This window comes from Onychomys torridus, chromosome 3 (assembly GCF_903995425.1).
Source record: "Onychomys torridus chromosome 3, mOncTor1.1, whole genome shotgun sequence".
NCBI lineage: Eukaryota > Metazoa > Chordata > Mammalia > Rodentia > Cricetidae > Onychomys > Onychomys torridus.
This window is the reverse complement of record NC_050445.1, coordinates 114,684,745-114,699,658: the sequence shown is the minus strand read 5'-3', so window position 1 is coordinate 114,699,658 and position 14,914 is coordinate 114,684,745. Positions and strand designations below refer to the sequence as shown.

The 14,914-nt window shown below is 50.1% G+C and overlaps 1 protein-coding gene across 1 annotated transcript; it reads left to right on the top strand.

Moving 5' to 3' along the window:
- The first annotated feature begins 253 nt into the window (after positions 1-253).
- Spr (sepiapterin reductase) lies at positions 254-4,390 on the top strand. Its single transcript, XM_036181766.1, has 3 exons — positions 254-751; positions 1,127-1,417; positions 3,809-4,390. Exons 1-3 carry the CDS (start codon positions 445-447, stop codon positions 3,997-3,999), a joined length of 789 nt encoding a protein of 262 aa, XP_036037659.1. The 5' UTR covers positions 254-444; the 3' UTR covers positions 4,000-4,390.
- Positions 4,391-14,914: the final 10,524 nt, after the last annotated feature.

Below are 14,914 nucleotides of genomic sequence, written 5' to 3'. Positions count from 1 at the left end.
CTTCCCCACGTCCTCTTCGTCTTCTGAGGGGAGCTGCTGTGCTCTTCCAGAGAAAGCTTCTGTCACCCAGAGTGCAAGGAGACCCCAAACTCTACACAGGCAAGGAAGGACTTCATCCATTGTTGTCACTGGTCGTTTCCTGGTATGCCCTGCATGGATGAAGACAAACCAACCCTCGCGGAAGAAGCTGATTCTGGAACAGGGTGGAAATTGAGGACACGTGGTTCCAAAAAGGGGCTGACCTTGTGGGAGCCGGACAAGAGGAACCAGGCAGCGCTGGGAACAGGGACTGGGGTTTCCTGCCGGGCCACGCCTCCCTGGCTGCTAGCCCTTCTCTTCACTGCTACACTGGTGGATGCTTGCCCGCTCTTCCGCTACACAATGCCAAGGGTCGGCCCCGCCCCGTGCCGGTCCAGTAGCTGCGCGCGCCGCTGAGTTCCAGGCATGGAGGGAGGCGGGCTGGGTCGCACCGTGTGCGTGCTGACCGGGGCCTCCCGGGGCTTCGGCCGCGCCCTGGCCCCGCTGCTGGCGCAGCTCTTGTCGCCCGGTTCGGTGCTGCTCCTGAGCGCACGCAGTGACTCGGCTCTACGGCAGCTGGAGGAGGAGCTGGGCGCACAGCAACCCGGCCTGCGAGTGGTGCGAGCAGCCGCCGACCTGGGCACGGAGGCCGGCGTGCAGCAGCTGTTGTGTGCCGTGCGCGAGCTCCCCAGGCCCGAGGGGTTGCAGCGCCTGCTGCTCATCAACAACGCAGGTGAGACTCCCGGACCAGACCGGGGCTGCGGGCTTTCACCGTTTAGATAGGCCCCAAAAGTCCAGAGTCCAAACGGAGACAGGATGTACCAGTGTCCCTGCAGGGGTTAGCCTAGCCTGGTTGTCTAAAGCTCCCATAGAACTTTCTGGACCGCCTTAAGCAGTGCCTCCTGGCGGGAGCATGAGTCAAGAGATCAGGTCTCTGAACAAATCTTGCTTTTCCAAAGAGCGCTCAAACAGGTGTATTCTTAGCGTGCATTAGGGGTGTCTGCAGAGCCGGGGTAGATGGGTAAAACGGATATGAGAAGGAACTGTGGAAGGCTGAAGAGGACAGAGCCCACGCTGCTGTATCATTTCTTCAGCCCTGTTTTTTCAGGTACTCTTGGGGATGTTTCCAAAGGCTTCCTGAACGTGAATGACCCAGCTGAGATCAACAGTTACTGGACTCTGAACCTGACCTCCATGCTCTGCTTGACCTCGGGGACCCTCAACGCCTTCCCAGATAGCCCTGGCCTCAGAAAGACTGTGGTTAACATCTCATCTCTGTGTGCCCTGCAGCCCTTCAAGGGCTGGGCGCTGTACTGCGCCGGGAAGGCTGCTCGAGACATGCTGTACCAGGTCCTAGCTGCTGAGGAACCCAGCGTGAGGGTGCTGAGCTATGCTCCAGGTAGGTGGGTGGTACTGCCGTTGCTGCCTCCCAACCTGGCTGGTTCCTTTCTGGGGGCTGGGCAAGGTGGGGAGCCTTGTCTATAGTCTCAGGAAAGAATCTAAAGCATATATTGCCCCCCCAATCATGACTCCTTATCTTGCAAGAAAAATACAGACTCTAAAAAGTTAGAGCAGGCAGGGGTGGAAGTACTCAGCATTAGGAGTTGCCTGACTAGCAGGTGGAACAAAACACCCACACACATAAAAGTAAATTAAAATTAAAAATAAAAACACAAAAGACTACATTACCTTTGTATGTTTAACTGTCTGCTTTTCTCCCTCAACGGCCACATACTATTCATCCATGTATCCCTAACACCTAGCAAAGCTTCACAGAGACCAGCCACATAAATGATCAAAGACAAGCAGGCAGACATTGTTGAGTAGTGAGCATCCCAGACTGGAACACTGAATGGGGTGGGAAAAGGGTACGGGATGAATAAGATAGGCCCTTGTTCTTATGAAAATTACAGGCTATGTGGTCTTCTGACGCCTTGTCTTGTCTGACCAGCCTATTAAGATGCCACAGTACTGGTGCCATCCTTCTGGGCTCTGATTTCTGTTGTTAGAAAGTAGCAATATGTGTGAGCAGCTCAACAGTGAGATCCAGATGTCTGTACCCCTTTGGACTCCGTCAGGATCCTGGAGGCACGGAGGCAAGATAGTCTGTCTATTGCTCAAGTGAAGCAGGACCAGGATCCAAACTTGCGTCCAATTTCTTGATCTATGCTGGGTCTCCTCATATTACCTAGTGCCTGCCCTTCACACACATACATGATATTGCTTGTTCCAGCTCACCTGCTCTGAGCTCAGCCTAGACTCATTCATTCAGCAGTGATCATATGTAAACCACAGCTTGGGAGGAGTTGATGCTAGATGCACCCAGAGCTAAGTTAGCTCTTTGGAGGGCATCTTGGAGGAACTGAGAGGTTTAGGAATCCCCCAGAGGCTGAAAACAAGCAGAAGCCACTCCAGTTTTTATTTCAGTCTCCAGAAGAATGTCCTAACAGGTTTCCAAAGACAGAAAGTCTGTTTGGAAAGATAGCAGGCTTTCCCCAGGGGTGCTCAAGGAGGTAAAACTGGGCATGGTAGAGCACTTGAGGAGTGGGAGCAGAAGTCAGCCCTGGCTGTACAGCAAGTTAGAGGCCAGCGCGGGCTAACAAGGCTCTGTCTCAAAACAAGGGGGGTGGGAGGAGCCGGCTAGAGGATATTCAAAGGAAGCAAAGTCATTCTTCTTAGCCATGGCTTGACCTTCAGAAAAGTCCTTGACTTTTCCAAGTGTAGCTTTTGTGATAGTAGCTGAATTCCATTACATTTTTCTGGGGCTTGCAGCAGGTTCCATGATTTTTCTGTCCCTGAACACCATTAAAATTAGGCTACACAATTCCTTGAGGGCTGTTTGTTAGCGCGTGGGAGACATTTTCCAGACATGCAAGCATAGGTGAGAAAGCTTGTTAGAGAGTGACAGGTCTTGTAGGGGGGAGAGAGGGAGAGACAGACAGACAGAGACAGAAAGAGGGAGGGAGGGAATTTATGTGTTTATGAGTGTTTTGCCTGAAGTTTATCTGTTCATCCCATGCAGTGCCTGCAGGGGCCAGAAGAGGGCATCACAGCCCCTGTAACTGAAGTCACAAATAGTTGCCAGCTGCCATGTTAGTAATGGGAATCAAACCCTGGTTATCTACAAGAACAGCAAGTGCTCTTAACAGGGGACCATCTCTCTCTCTAATCCCCACACTTGGCATTTTACTGGGGATCTGAACTCAGGTTGTCATGCTTGTACAGCAAATACTTTACCAACTGAGCTCCTCGCATCCAGGGATTTTGAGGAGCCATGTGAGCCCAGGAAAGTGCGGCCAGATGAATTTATCAGAGGGCTAGCGCAGGTGTTGAAATAAGGAGAAAAGCAAGGTTATAGCGTGGACCTGCTTGAGACCATGCTCAAGGTCTCACCTCATCCCTGGTTGGCTGCAGGTGGAATGAGGACCCTGCAGGGTCCAGGTATCTATTGATATAAGTGGGAAAGTCAGGAAGAGGGTTACGTGGACAAGAGATGATGAGCTTGATTTTAAACCATGCTTAATAGACGTGAGCTATGAGTTCAAAACTCAGTAGTAACATGAGCTGAGCTTGGTGGTCCCTCACCTCTAATCCTGGTACTGGAGAGCCTAAGGCAGGAGGATCTTGAAATTCAAGAGAGAAATCCATAGAGAGACCATAACTGAAAAAAAGAAAAATAAAAAAATAAAGGCAATGTAATGGAGCCTCGGGCCAGACCTGACTCAGCTCCACCCTCCACACAGTAGGGACTTAGAACCTCTGATGTTATCTTGTACTTTCCATCCACTAGGTCCCCTGGACACAGACATGCAGCAGTTGGCTCGAGAAACCTCCAAGCACCCAGAGTTAAGGAACAGACTGCAGAAGCTGAAGTCGCAGGGGGAGCTGGTGGATTGTGGGACATCAGCCCAGAAACTGCTGAGCTTGCTGCAAAAGGACACCTTCCAGTCTGGAGCCCACGTGGACTTCTATGACAGTTAAGCCCATGTTCTGCCACAGTGCCCCCCCCCCAACCCTGCTTAACACAAATAAAAGCCCTCAGACACACCCAGCGGGGAGTGGCTGGCATTACCAGTCATCAGAGGCTTCTTCGGGGGCTTGAGAGAGAGTTGATGGCTATTAGAGTTCTCTGTCCTCAGGAAGAGAACTTTAGAACTGGGAAGAGGAGGAGAAGCTAAAACACTGGAGAGAAGAGGAGATTGAGTGTCTTGTCTGTGGGGTGAGGAGGGTGTTACCTAATGCAGAAAGAGGACCAGGGCATCACAGCGATGCTCCTTGAACTTCATATCTTTGTTCTTCTGCCGTCTTCCTCTGGTAGCCACTGTTTCTCCCTTGACTCTAGTCCAAATACATAGTTCTGAGTCAGATGCAATATGTGTGTTGCCCTTCATGAAAGCCTGTTGACCTCTTCGACAGGGTGCAGGAGTGACAGCCCAGTTCATTTGCTAGGCTGTCCTGAGAACGTCACTGCTCCTGCTTCCCCAAGTGTTGCCAGAGAGCTGTCTGCCTCCTTTCGTCCAGGCCCACACAGTGGTTACTGTAGGTCCAGAGTCATCACGATGGATATACCAGGACACCTATGCCTTTGTCATGCTTCTGTCCACACTGACCCACCTTTAAAGCCATTTTCTTGAGGGTTCTAGAGCTAGTCAATTAGTATCCATCCTCAGGGCCCAACACACAGCTGCCAGCCCTCACTAGTGAGTGTTTGGATTTCCAGATCTACCTCTTGCCAACCAGGCAGTGCTGTATTCGAATAGGCCCCAGCTCCTGTGGTGTCCCCTCTTGACACTGTCCCTGTGGCCCATGGTCTGCTGTGGTACTGGCTCAGGACCAACATGCCTTTGGAGAAGATGAGCAAGAATCCATGAAGTCATGGGCTGCAAGCTCCGAAGTTGGACTGGTCTGCAGCCAGCCTTTAGCAGACAGTTCCCAGCCATCAAAAAACACAAAACACAAAACAAAACAAAAAACCCATGACCCAACCCCGCATCTGCTTGCGTTAAGAGAACCCTCTGGTCCTACTTGTGCCCAGCAGAGGGCGCACTGGGGCTGCGCATCCTGGAAAGGTGGGTCCTGCCCTTTCTGTAGGATATGCCACAACTGACAGGGTCCCACAAGATTCCCCGAGGTGGAGGGGTAACTTCTACCACCTTTCCCAGTGGAGTCTTTGCCCTCTCTGAAATGGAAATGGCTGGGTTCAGACCTCTGCTCTTCTTATCAGCTGGTAACCTACAGCAAGAAGCTCTTGTGCCTCTGAAAAGGCTGCATATTACAAACACTTAATATACATAAAGCATTGCACTCATCCCAAAGGCTCATCATGAATGGCCTAGTGTTTCCAAATGTCTGGGACTAAATGCCCCACGGATGGAAAAGCCCAGTTGCCGGTTTTATTTTCGGCAGACCCGAAGTTCAGGGAGGATTACCACATGTCTCCACAAGGTGGCAAGACTTTCTCATGTCTTCTGAGTACAGAGGCTTCAGAGCAATCTAAGTGGTCTGTCCTCGAGATTCACAGGGACTCAAAGAATTGAGGGAGGTCAGAAAGGGGTAGAGTCATTCTTGGCAGGCCCCAAGGCCACCCTAGTGACCCACATCCTTCTCTGCCCACAGGGATTTCTCCTGAGCATCAATTCCAGCCCTGGCCTCAGTGACTCCAGAACATTCAGCACTGGGACTTTTTATGCTGGCCTTTAGGGCCTAACCATCTGTCTCCTAGAGTTCATCACCTGGTCTTAGCCAAACCCACACAAGAGCACATGCAAGCACACACATAAATACATGCCTGCACATTCGCAGAGTGCAGCGGTGGGGGTGAACAGGGTTGTGGATTAGCCAAAAGGCAAACAGATTTCTCTGTCTTTGTTGTCACTGAGCTGGGTAGCTTTTGATTTCTGTTTAGTAGTCTGAGCTAGGGGCCAGCAGCTGCCTCCTGAGGAACTAGGAAGGCAAATAGTCCAGGCTTACCCCCACAGAGCTGTGGTATCCCTCCCCATGAGTGGAACCAGCTGGGGTCACAGTGGTCAGGAACCTCCCCCATGAATCTGCCCACATGCCGCACACCAAAGCTGGAGTGGGTCCGTCGTCAGCCACACCTGGAGGTGTCTGCTGCGCCTCAACACCTGACTTCGGATCACTTTCCTAGAACATGCCTCATCCCCTGTGTTCCATGTCTCACCTCAAGGAGCAGCACCTTGAGTCACTGCCTTCTGGCTTCTACCCACATCCTTCCCTGAAGAACATGGTCTTATATGATAATACGTGTGCAGCAATTCTGACTCATGTGGCATGTGTGCGTACCCCTGTGTGAACATGCCAGAAGGGCCCAGCTGTGCCCTTCACCCAGGATGAGGGAAGGAAGCAATGGCCTTTCCAGTCACTGAAGAGGAGGCACCACAGGGTGACATCTCTCCAACACGGGTTACCTCCCAAAGGCCTAGTGTGCAAGGAAGACGGTCCTGAGACTAGAATCCCCGAGACAGCATGTTGGAAAATTAGCAGGAGAACCCTTCGAGCCTTTGTCTGGCGCTTCATCTGGAGGGAGGAGTTCAATGAGGGAGATGCTGAAGAGAGGAGAGGAAACCATCCTTGCCCTGTTCATCTGTCTTCTCTCTGGAGTTCGGAGTCAGGGACAGGCGCTGGGCATCCCTGAGATGTGATAGAGCCCACCCTAGGAGGCCTGGGTCACCTTCCAGAAATTCTCATTTGCCCCATAGGAAACAGAACCTTTGGGCCTAATAGCCCTAGCTGGAGTTAGGAGACTGGGCTTAATTTTTAGTGACAAGGTAGAAAGAGAAATGTCTTTCTTGCTTTGAGGCAACCCACATCATATAGAACCTCCCCAGAGGCTCTATGACACCTCAGCTGAGAAACCTGAAAGCAGTGTGAAGTCCCCTAGGACCCAGGCCTGCTTCCCCTAAAGCAAAGGAAACGAGGGGCCTGGCTCTCACATCCTCCCAGACTGGGGGCATGCTCTCGAGAGCTTCGAGAATCTCTGGCCCACACTCTGGCTGTACTGGCAGCTAGGATTGGCGTTTTTCCAAACTCAGCCTGAAGAAGCTATATCCTATGACCTTTAACTAGACCCAGCTCACCACAGCCATTTGCTGGGGTTTGCTGAAAAGTAAGTGAGTGAATGGTTACCGGAGTGAACAAGCATATGGATGCTAGTGGGCCAGGAGATGGCTGGGTGTGAAGCCTGCTGCCTATGCAGACCAGCCTCAAGGGGGTGGTCCCCTCCCAACAGCCCTCTATGAAACATTTCTACAAGGATGCCTTCATGCCTTCATCTCAAAGCAGATAGACCGTGGTGTGTCAGAATCCCCTAGGAAATAGGTAAATATCACCTTCCCATTGTTCCTCTAACTCCTTGGGTCTCTGTGTGTCTGTCTCTACTTGCTCCAGGGTATTCAAAAGTGAGCTATAATACTTTGGTATCCAGGTGCCATGTCAGTTACTAAGGAGGCAGCCCCTTGGAGAAGGAAAAGTTCAAGGAACAGTCCATCAGGGTCGGGATTGAGGCCAGGCTAAGGCCAGGAACATCAGTATGTAGCTAAAGTCAGGGTTACAGGGATGCCAGATTAGGTTAGCATGGGTTAGGCTCAGTATAGTGGGGGTTGGGAATATGAATATAGAGACTAAAAACTTTGGGCAGAGGGACCTGCTTTTAAAAGGCTCATCTACTTTTGAGTGTGTGGTGAGTAATAGATTTGGCTCATTTTGGAGGACAGGCTGGAAGGACAGGGACCACAGCTGGAGGGCTGCTTTTCCTGCCCTAGGACAGATATCCCAACCACTGCACACCCACCCACCCACCCAGCCTCGTGTAAATGACAGGACAGAAGCATTGTTTTCTAGAGGAAAACTGGCTGTTTCTTATGTGTGTGCATGTATTGTGTGTGTGGTATATTCTAGTGGTGCCCCCGCACGCGCACACACCCACACAGACTGGGTCAGAGGTGAAAGTCAGACATCTTCCTTCCACTTATTTTTTGAGATGTGGTCTCTCACTGACCCTAAAGTGCACCAGCTCAGCTAGACTGGGAGACTGGCTGGCCAGAGAATTCCAGGGATCCTCCTGTCTCTACCTCCCAGCACTGGAATTTCCGACTTGTCCCACTACGCCTTTTACACTGCAGGAGAGCTGAACTTAAGTTGTAATGATGAGCAGCATTTTCCCACTGAGCCATCTCCTCAGCCCCCAAGACTTGCTTGAGACCTAAAAAGGAATGAGGGGCAATGATTTTTTTTTTTTTTTTTTTTTTCTCTCTGGAGAATTCAGATACAGAAACCAAGCCAGACTCGGTGAGAATCAAAGACTGGGACAGGTGAGCAAAACCATGGTGGAGAAAGCTAGAAACCAGAAACCCAGAGAGGAAGGCATAAGATCTGGAGATACAGTAAGACAGATTTTGATGATGGGAGAAGCCACACACTCATACTGTCTAACATGTATACACACACACACACATACACACACACACACACACACACACACACACACCAGGCGTGTGCTCATGCAGCCATCCTGAGCCTTGCTGGAAATAATCCCTTTTCATTTGCAACGCTGGGGCCTCAGCTGCACAGGCGGTGCCGAGCTGCTACCTTGCACATCTGTCAGTTCCAAATGTAGAAGCTGTCAGAGGAGTGTGTGTGTGAGTGTGAGTGTGAGAGTGTGTGAGTGTGGGAGTGGAGGGGGGAACTGGTCCTCCAGGGGATTGAGAGGCCTCAGCAGGCAGAGGGAGATCCTAAGGCGCCCTGGGAAGGCTCTCCAGAAATCCATGCCCTAGGATGCAGGCCCTGTCCCTCCCAGACAGAGGCCCAGGGCTTCCCAGAGTTAGGAACTAGCTCACCAATTCTAGTTAGGTCCCTTACAGCCAGATGGCCCTGAAAAGTCACCTGTTGTTCTCACTTGTGGTGTGTGTGTTGGTGGTGGTGTGGAGCGTGTCAGGTAGATGTCTGGCCTCTGCCTCCTGGCCTTCTTTTTGCATTTTTGTTTTGTTTTGTTTGTTTGTTTTGTTTTTCGAGACAGGGTTTTTCTGTGTAGTTTTGGTGCCTCTCCTGGATCTCATTCTGTAGACCAGGCTGGCCTCGAACTCACAGAGATCTGCCTAGCTCTGCCTCCCGAGTGCTGGGATTAAAGGCGCTTGCCGCCACTGCCACCGCCACCACCACCCGGCTTTTTTTTTTTTTTTTTTTATTTTTTTATTTTTAGTATTTACTGTTATGGGGTGCGGATGATGTGTGGGGTGGGGCGTGTATAGGGAGGTCAGAGGACTGTGTGGAACCACTTCCTTTCAGCTTCACGGGGGTTCTGCAGATCTTACTCAGGTCACCAGGCTTCTAGGGCCTTTACTCACTGGGTCATCTCACCACGTTCCCCACGTTCTTTTTGGGCTTGTCTTCAGTCTGCCCCCTAGGAGTTCCTTTCTGCCTTCTGGGATGTGCCCAGGCCCGTCTGAGTCACAAGGACATTGTCCTCTGACCTGTCATCTCGGCTGCTTTTCTTGCTGGACCTGAGGATGACCTTTGGCCCCGGAATCTGGACTTCAGGAAACCTTAGAAGCACAGACTATGAGCCCCTCGGAACACAAAGGGCTGGCACAGAACACTTCAGTCTCCTGTCAGAGTCCCTTAGGTGGAGCCCTGGCCTTTCTCTGGATGCCCTCTCTAGGTGTTCACCCCCAGATACCAGAATCTTTTGTCTTTGCCCTCCCTCCTGCTTAAACTCATTAGAATATGAATTTACAGCAGTAAAACTCCCCAGCAAGGAAGCCATCATTATTTCTGTATGGTGAAGTGGGGGCTAGAGATCAAAAGTCCCTGTTCCTGAGCTGAGGAGATGCTCAGTGGGTAGAACATTTGCTGGGCAAGAATGAGGATCTGAGTTCAGATTCTCAGTACCCATGTAAAAGCCAGACATGGCAGCATCTACCTCTAATACCAGAGGAGGAAAGGCAAGAGAGAGAGATGGATCCCTTAAGCTCACTGGCCAGACAGTCGAACAGAACTGGTAAGCTCCAGGTTCAGAGAGAGACCCTCTTTCAAAAAATAACATGCAGGGTGCCAGAGGGAGGCACCTGACATTACCCCCTGGCCTCTACATGTTCTAACCTTTGGGCAAAAGTAAACTCAGGCTATGAGAGGGGCTCCAGGGATGGCCTGGGGGTTAAGACAGGTTCTGCTGAGGCAAGCAGGGTCTTTGTGTTTGTTTCTGGAAAGAAGCAGTTCTGTTCTAGGGGAGGAGGAAGCTTATATGGGAGGACAGGGTATGGCATTGTGGGAAGAGTGCCCACAGAGGGTGTGTGTGAGTGTGTGTGTGTGTGTGTGTGAATGTGTGTGTGTGTGTGTGTATGTGTGTGTTCCACCTTTATTAGTGACATAGAGTGTGAGCATTTAGCTTCTCTTGTGTATGGAAAAGTGTAACGTAAACCTGTGAGTATTGGGATACAGAAAGTTCCAGTTAATCATATGTACACACAGAGATGGATGGGTTCAAGCACCTGAGGCCAGTTGGTGCATCTGAATATAACAAGCAACCTGAGTGTGCATCACCATCTGTATTTTAATAACTTCTGGTTTGTGTCTTTAAGCCACATGTACCATGAACAGTGTGTACACGTGTGATTATGACTAATCACAAATTGAGTCCCTGGATTGCCCTCAGTTCACACATGGGTGTGCACTTGTGCATGTGGAACAGAGTCTTACCTTTTACGCAGGAGTCTGCAAAGCTGTGCATGTGTGCATATGTACGATTTTTACACAGGGCAGGTGTTCCTGGAGAACTAAGTGCGTGCAGACCTATGGCTGGGGGATGACTGTGTGTTGACAAATTCTAGCCACCCTTTCAGCCATGTCCAGCACGAAGAAAATGTGCAAATGTGTTCATTAAACACCAAACAGAACAGTGACAGAATGCCAGGCCCTGCAGTGGCGTGGCAAGTCCGGGAGGGTTTTTTCCTTCTGTCTCCATGTCTCCCTCTCCAGCATCTTGGCCCCTCTCTGGCGTCCTTCCCTCACACCTAAGCCCAATGGTGTTTTGCAGTCTTTCAGCTGTTACCTCAGTCCCTCCTCGCCTCATTCCCGATTCACTCCGTTGCTATAGGTATGTTTAAACCCCAGCGTGGTAGATTTTAATTAGTCTTCCTACAGATGGCCAATTAACATTCATTACTTTTGCCTTGAGCGATTAATTATGAGTTTGGATAGAAAAGGAGAGAAGAGGAGAGGAAGATGGGCAGGTGAATGAAAGGAGAAAGGAGAAGGGGGTTTGATTGGGAGTTTGGAATTTTTACACAGAGCAGGCTGGTGGGGGAGAGGGTGGGAAAGAGCTGCTTGAATCCCCTCACTCCCAGCAGCCTCCCCGGCCCACAGCTGCTTGGGGCCCCTAATCGGCTTGGCTGGCCCAGCCCTCCAGGAAAATAGAACTTGTACCCTCATTTGGGGGTCCGTAAGCCTTTGGTGTGCCCTGACCCAGCCCTTTCATATTCCCGGCCTCTTGTTTTCTTGTGCCAGAGCTGGGTGGGAACTGTGTCAGGAATCGTCCCCAGTGCCGCGAATAACCCAGACATGAAGTCCAGTGATATTCATCCCACCCTAGAGTTGCGGCTGCTCACTGCATAGATGAGGGAACTGAGGCCAGGCCGGAAGTGACTTCTCTCAGCTTGGGCATCTCAGGAATAGAGTCCAGCTCTGCAGATCACTGGGCCCAGTTCTCTCTCACCTACTGTAGCTAGGGTAGTTTGTAATGCCTTTGTGCAGAGGCTTGTGGAGTGGGACTCTGAGGTAGAGCACTTGCCCAGCATGCACAGGCTGGGGGTTGACCCCTTTCACCACACACACACACACACACACACACACACACAATTAGTTATATAAAAGAACCCTTTGCAATAGTCAACACCAGTGGTCTAGTTTCAAACACATTCACACACTTCAGTGTGCACCTAACCGCCAGGTCCTCCAGTAGCTCCAGCATGTGGGAGTTTGCCGGGGTGGTCGTGCTGGGTTCAGAACTGCATCTATGGTCCTAATCCTACATCCATGACAGCAATGGTGGGTGACATCTCAGTGTCTACGGTGGTCTTTCGGGTGGTAGGACTGCCAAAGATTTGTTTTCTCTAAACTCATGTCTGCTTTGTTTTTTATCATGAACATCTTCTTGAGGGCCCGAGAGATGGCTCAGGGGGGAAACGTGCTTGCCATGGAAGCCTGACAGCCTAAGTTCCGTCCCTGAGACCCCCCTAAAGGTGAACAGAGGGAATTGATGCCTCGGAGTTGTCCTTGGACATCCACACACATACCATGGCATGCTCAGCACCCCCACTCATCATTTAAAAAAAAAAAAATTAATAATAAAAAACCCACATCTTACTTAAGCAACACATGGTACATAAAGCATGACTACATCTTAACTTGAAGTTCTTTCAAAGTATGTTTTTGCAAAAACAGACAGAGGGCCTGGTGAGATGGGTCAGTGTGTAAAAGTTGTCACCAAGCCTGATGACCTGAATTTGATACCTGGAACCCATAAGGTAGAAGGAAAGAACCAATACCCAAAAGTTGTCATCTGGCCTCCACACATGCTCTGTGGTATGTGCACCCACACATATACAGACACTCACAAATAAATGAATAAATAATTGCATTTTAAAACTAAAGAAAAGAAAAGAGAGTCCATGTAAGTTTATGATCATTTTGGGGGGTAGGGGGTCGAGACAGGGTCTCTCTGTGTAGCCCTGGCTGTCCTGGAACTCACTATACAGACAAGTCTGGCCTTGAACCCAAGATCCACCTGACTCTGCCTCCTGACTGCAGGAATTAAAGGCGTGTGCCACCACTCCCCACCTATGATTTTTTTTTATAAGGTTAGCGATATGTACATCAGGATTTTAACACCCGAGTCAGCCTACCTGGATCCGTGCTTCAGTTTTTCCGGCTCTGTAAGGTCCTCCTCTGGCAGGTTAAGTAAGACGACTCATCTCACAGGGTTGCAAGGAGTTCATAGAGTGAGCACAGAAAGTCCAAAAGACCCAGAAAGTGGTAGCTATTATTAGTAACAGCAGGGTTATAAAATAATCGTGTCTGTGGTATGATTTTAGGAGAGTTTTATTTAGCTCTTTTTTGATTTCTGTATCTTGAAAATATTTTCCATAGAGAACATGAATTACTTGGTAATAGAAGATAATATAATTGGGAAGAGGAATAGGAGGGATGTGAGGAAAAGAGCAGAGAGGGAGGGAAGAAGGAAAAGATAAAGAAGGAGAGAAGGAAGGAAGGAAGGAAGGAAGGAAGGAAGGAAGGAAGGAAGGAAGGAAGGAAGGAAGGAAGGAAGGAAGGAAGGAAGGAAGGAAGGAAGGAAGGAAAGGATGAAAGGGAAGGAAGGAAGGAAGGAAGGAAGGAAAGGATGAAAGGGAAGGAAGGAAGGAAGGAAGGAAGGAAGGAAGGAAGGAAGGAAGGAAGGAAAGGGGAAAGATGTATTAGTCCTCAAGAAGAACATAGTTTTACTGGATTTTCTTGTTTTGATTTTTGTTTTTGTTTGTTGCTTGCTTTTGAGACAGGGTCTCCCTGTGTAACCTGGCTGGCCTAGCACTTGATATGTAGACAAGTTGACCTTGGACTCGAAGTTATCCTCCTGCCTCAGCCTCCTAAAGGCTGATAATTTAAGTGTAGGCTACCACACCAGGCTCTATGCCATGCTGGGGATGAAACCCAAAGCTTGAAGCATGCTAAGCAAGCACTCTGCCAACTGAGCCACATCCCCAACCCCTCGGTTCTCCTTTCTGAGAGTGAGGATCCAGTTGGCCCAGAATTCTTTGGGAGTGCCTTTGTAGGTCCTTGGCCAGGCTGTGGATTGGTTTCCACAGGTCATGTGTCTACGCTTAAGCTGACAAATTTTACAGTAGTTGGGTACTGGTACAGGGTGCACATGATGCAGAATATAAATAACTGTCTAGGTTGATGTTTTCTCAGACACGAGTCTGATGGACGATAAATGACTGGCATCCTTGATATTGTGCTCCTACTGTGTGCCCCCAAACACCTGCTGCCCCCACTGTACCATTCACACTGTATTGCTATCACCCCGCTTGCTTTAGTCCAGCCAATGAGCTTCAATGATAAGTTCTGTGGGAGAGGCAACCATGTTTTTCTCTCATGCTCATGGCTCTGTCCATGCCCAAGCACAATAGCGGGTACAGCTTATGTGCTAGATGAGTCTCTACTGACCACTGGGAAGTGCGCCCGTACTGACACTCCTCCCTGAACTTACCAAGGTCTCGTAGGGATGCACAAGGCAAGCCCATGTGACAGAGTCATTTGGGGGCTGTAGACTTTTCTGTCTAGAACTGGATAGCCTGGCTAAATTTGACTTAGCACGGTTATGGAAAGCATCCTGAAGGAAAAACAAACGCACAGAAGGAAGAGGGGAAAGCTTCCATGGCAGCAGAGAAAGCTTGGCTGGCCTGTGCTGGGGCTCTCGTAGCTCCATTGTTAGGATGGAGGATAGGGTGGCACAGGAGGGGGGGTGTCTGGGAAACAAAAGGTCAGAGCAGCAAGATTGAGGCCAGTGCTGCCAAGTGACAGCCTGGTAGGAAGGGCAGGGCAGAACCACATGGTACAGATGATGGGACAGAATTTATTATCTGTCTGCAAAGAAGGAAGGATCTCCAGGAGAACTTCTAGCCAGTTTGGCTTGCTGAGATGCTTCCTGCCTAACACAGGCATGCTGGGTAAGGTGAGTTTGGCAGCCAGGTGCTGGGGCTGGAGCCTGGCTTGTTAGCAGGCAGGAAGGTGAGAAGGAGATGGGGTGGAGAGGGCTGCTGGAGGATCTTCATGCCTCCATGGGGGCAGATGGCGAGAGAATGGCTTCTGCATAGATGAGGGAAACTAG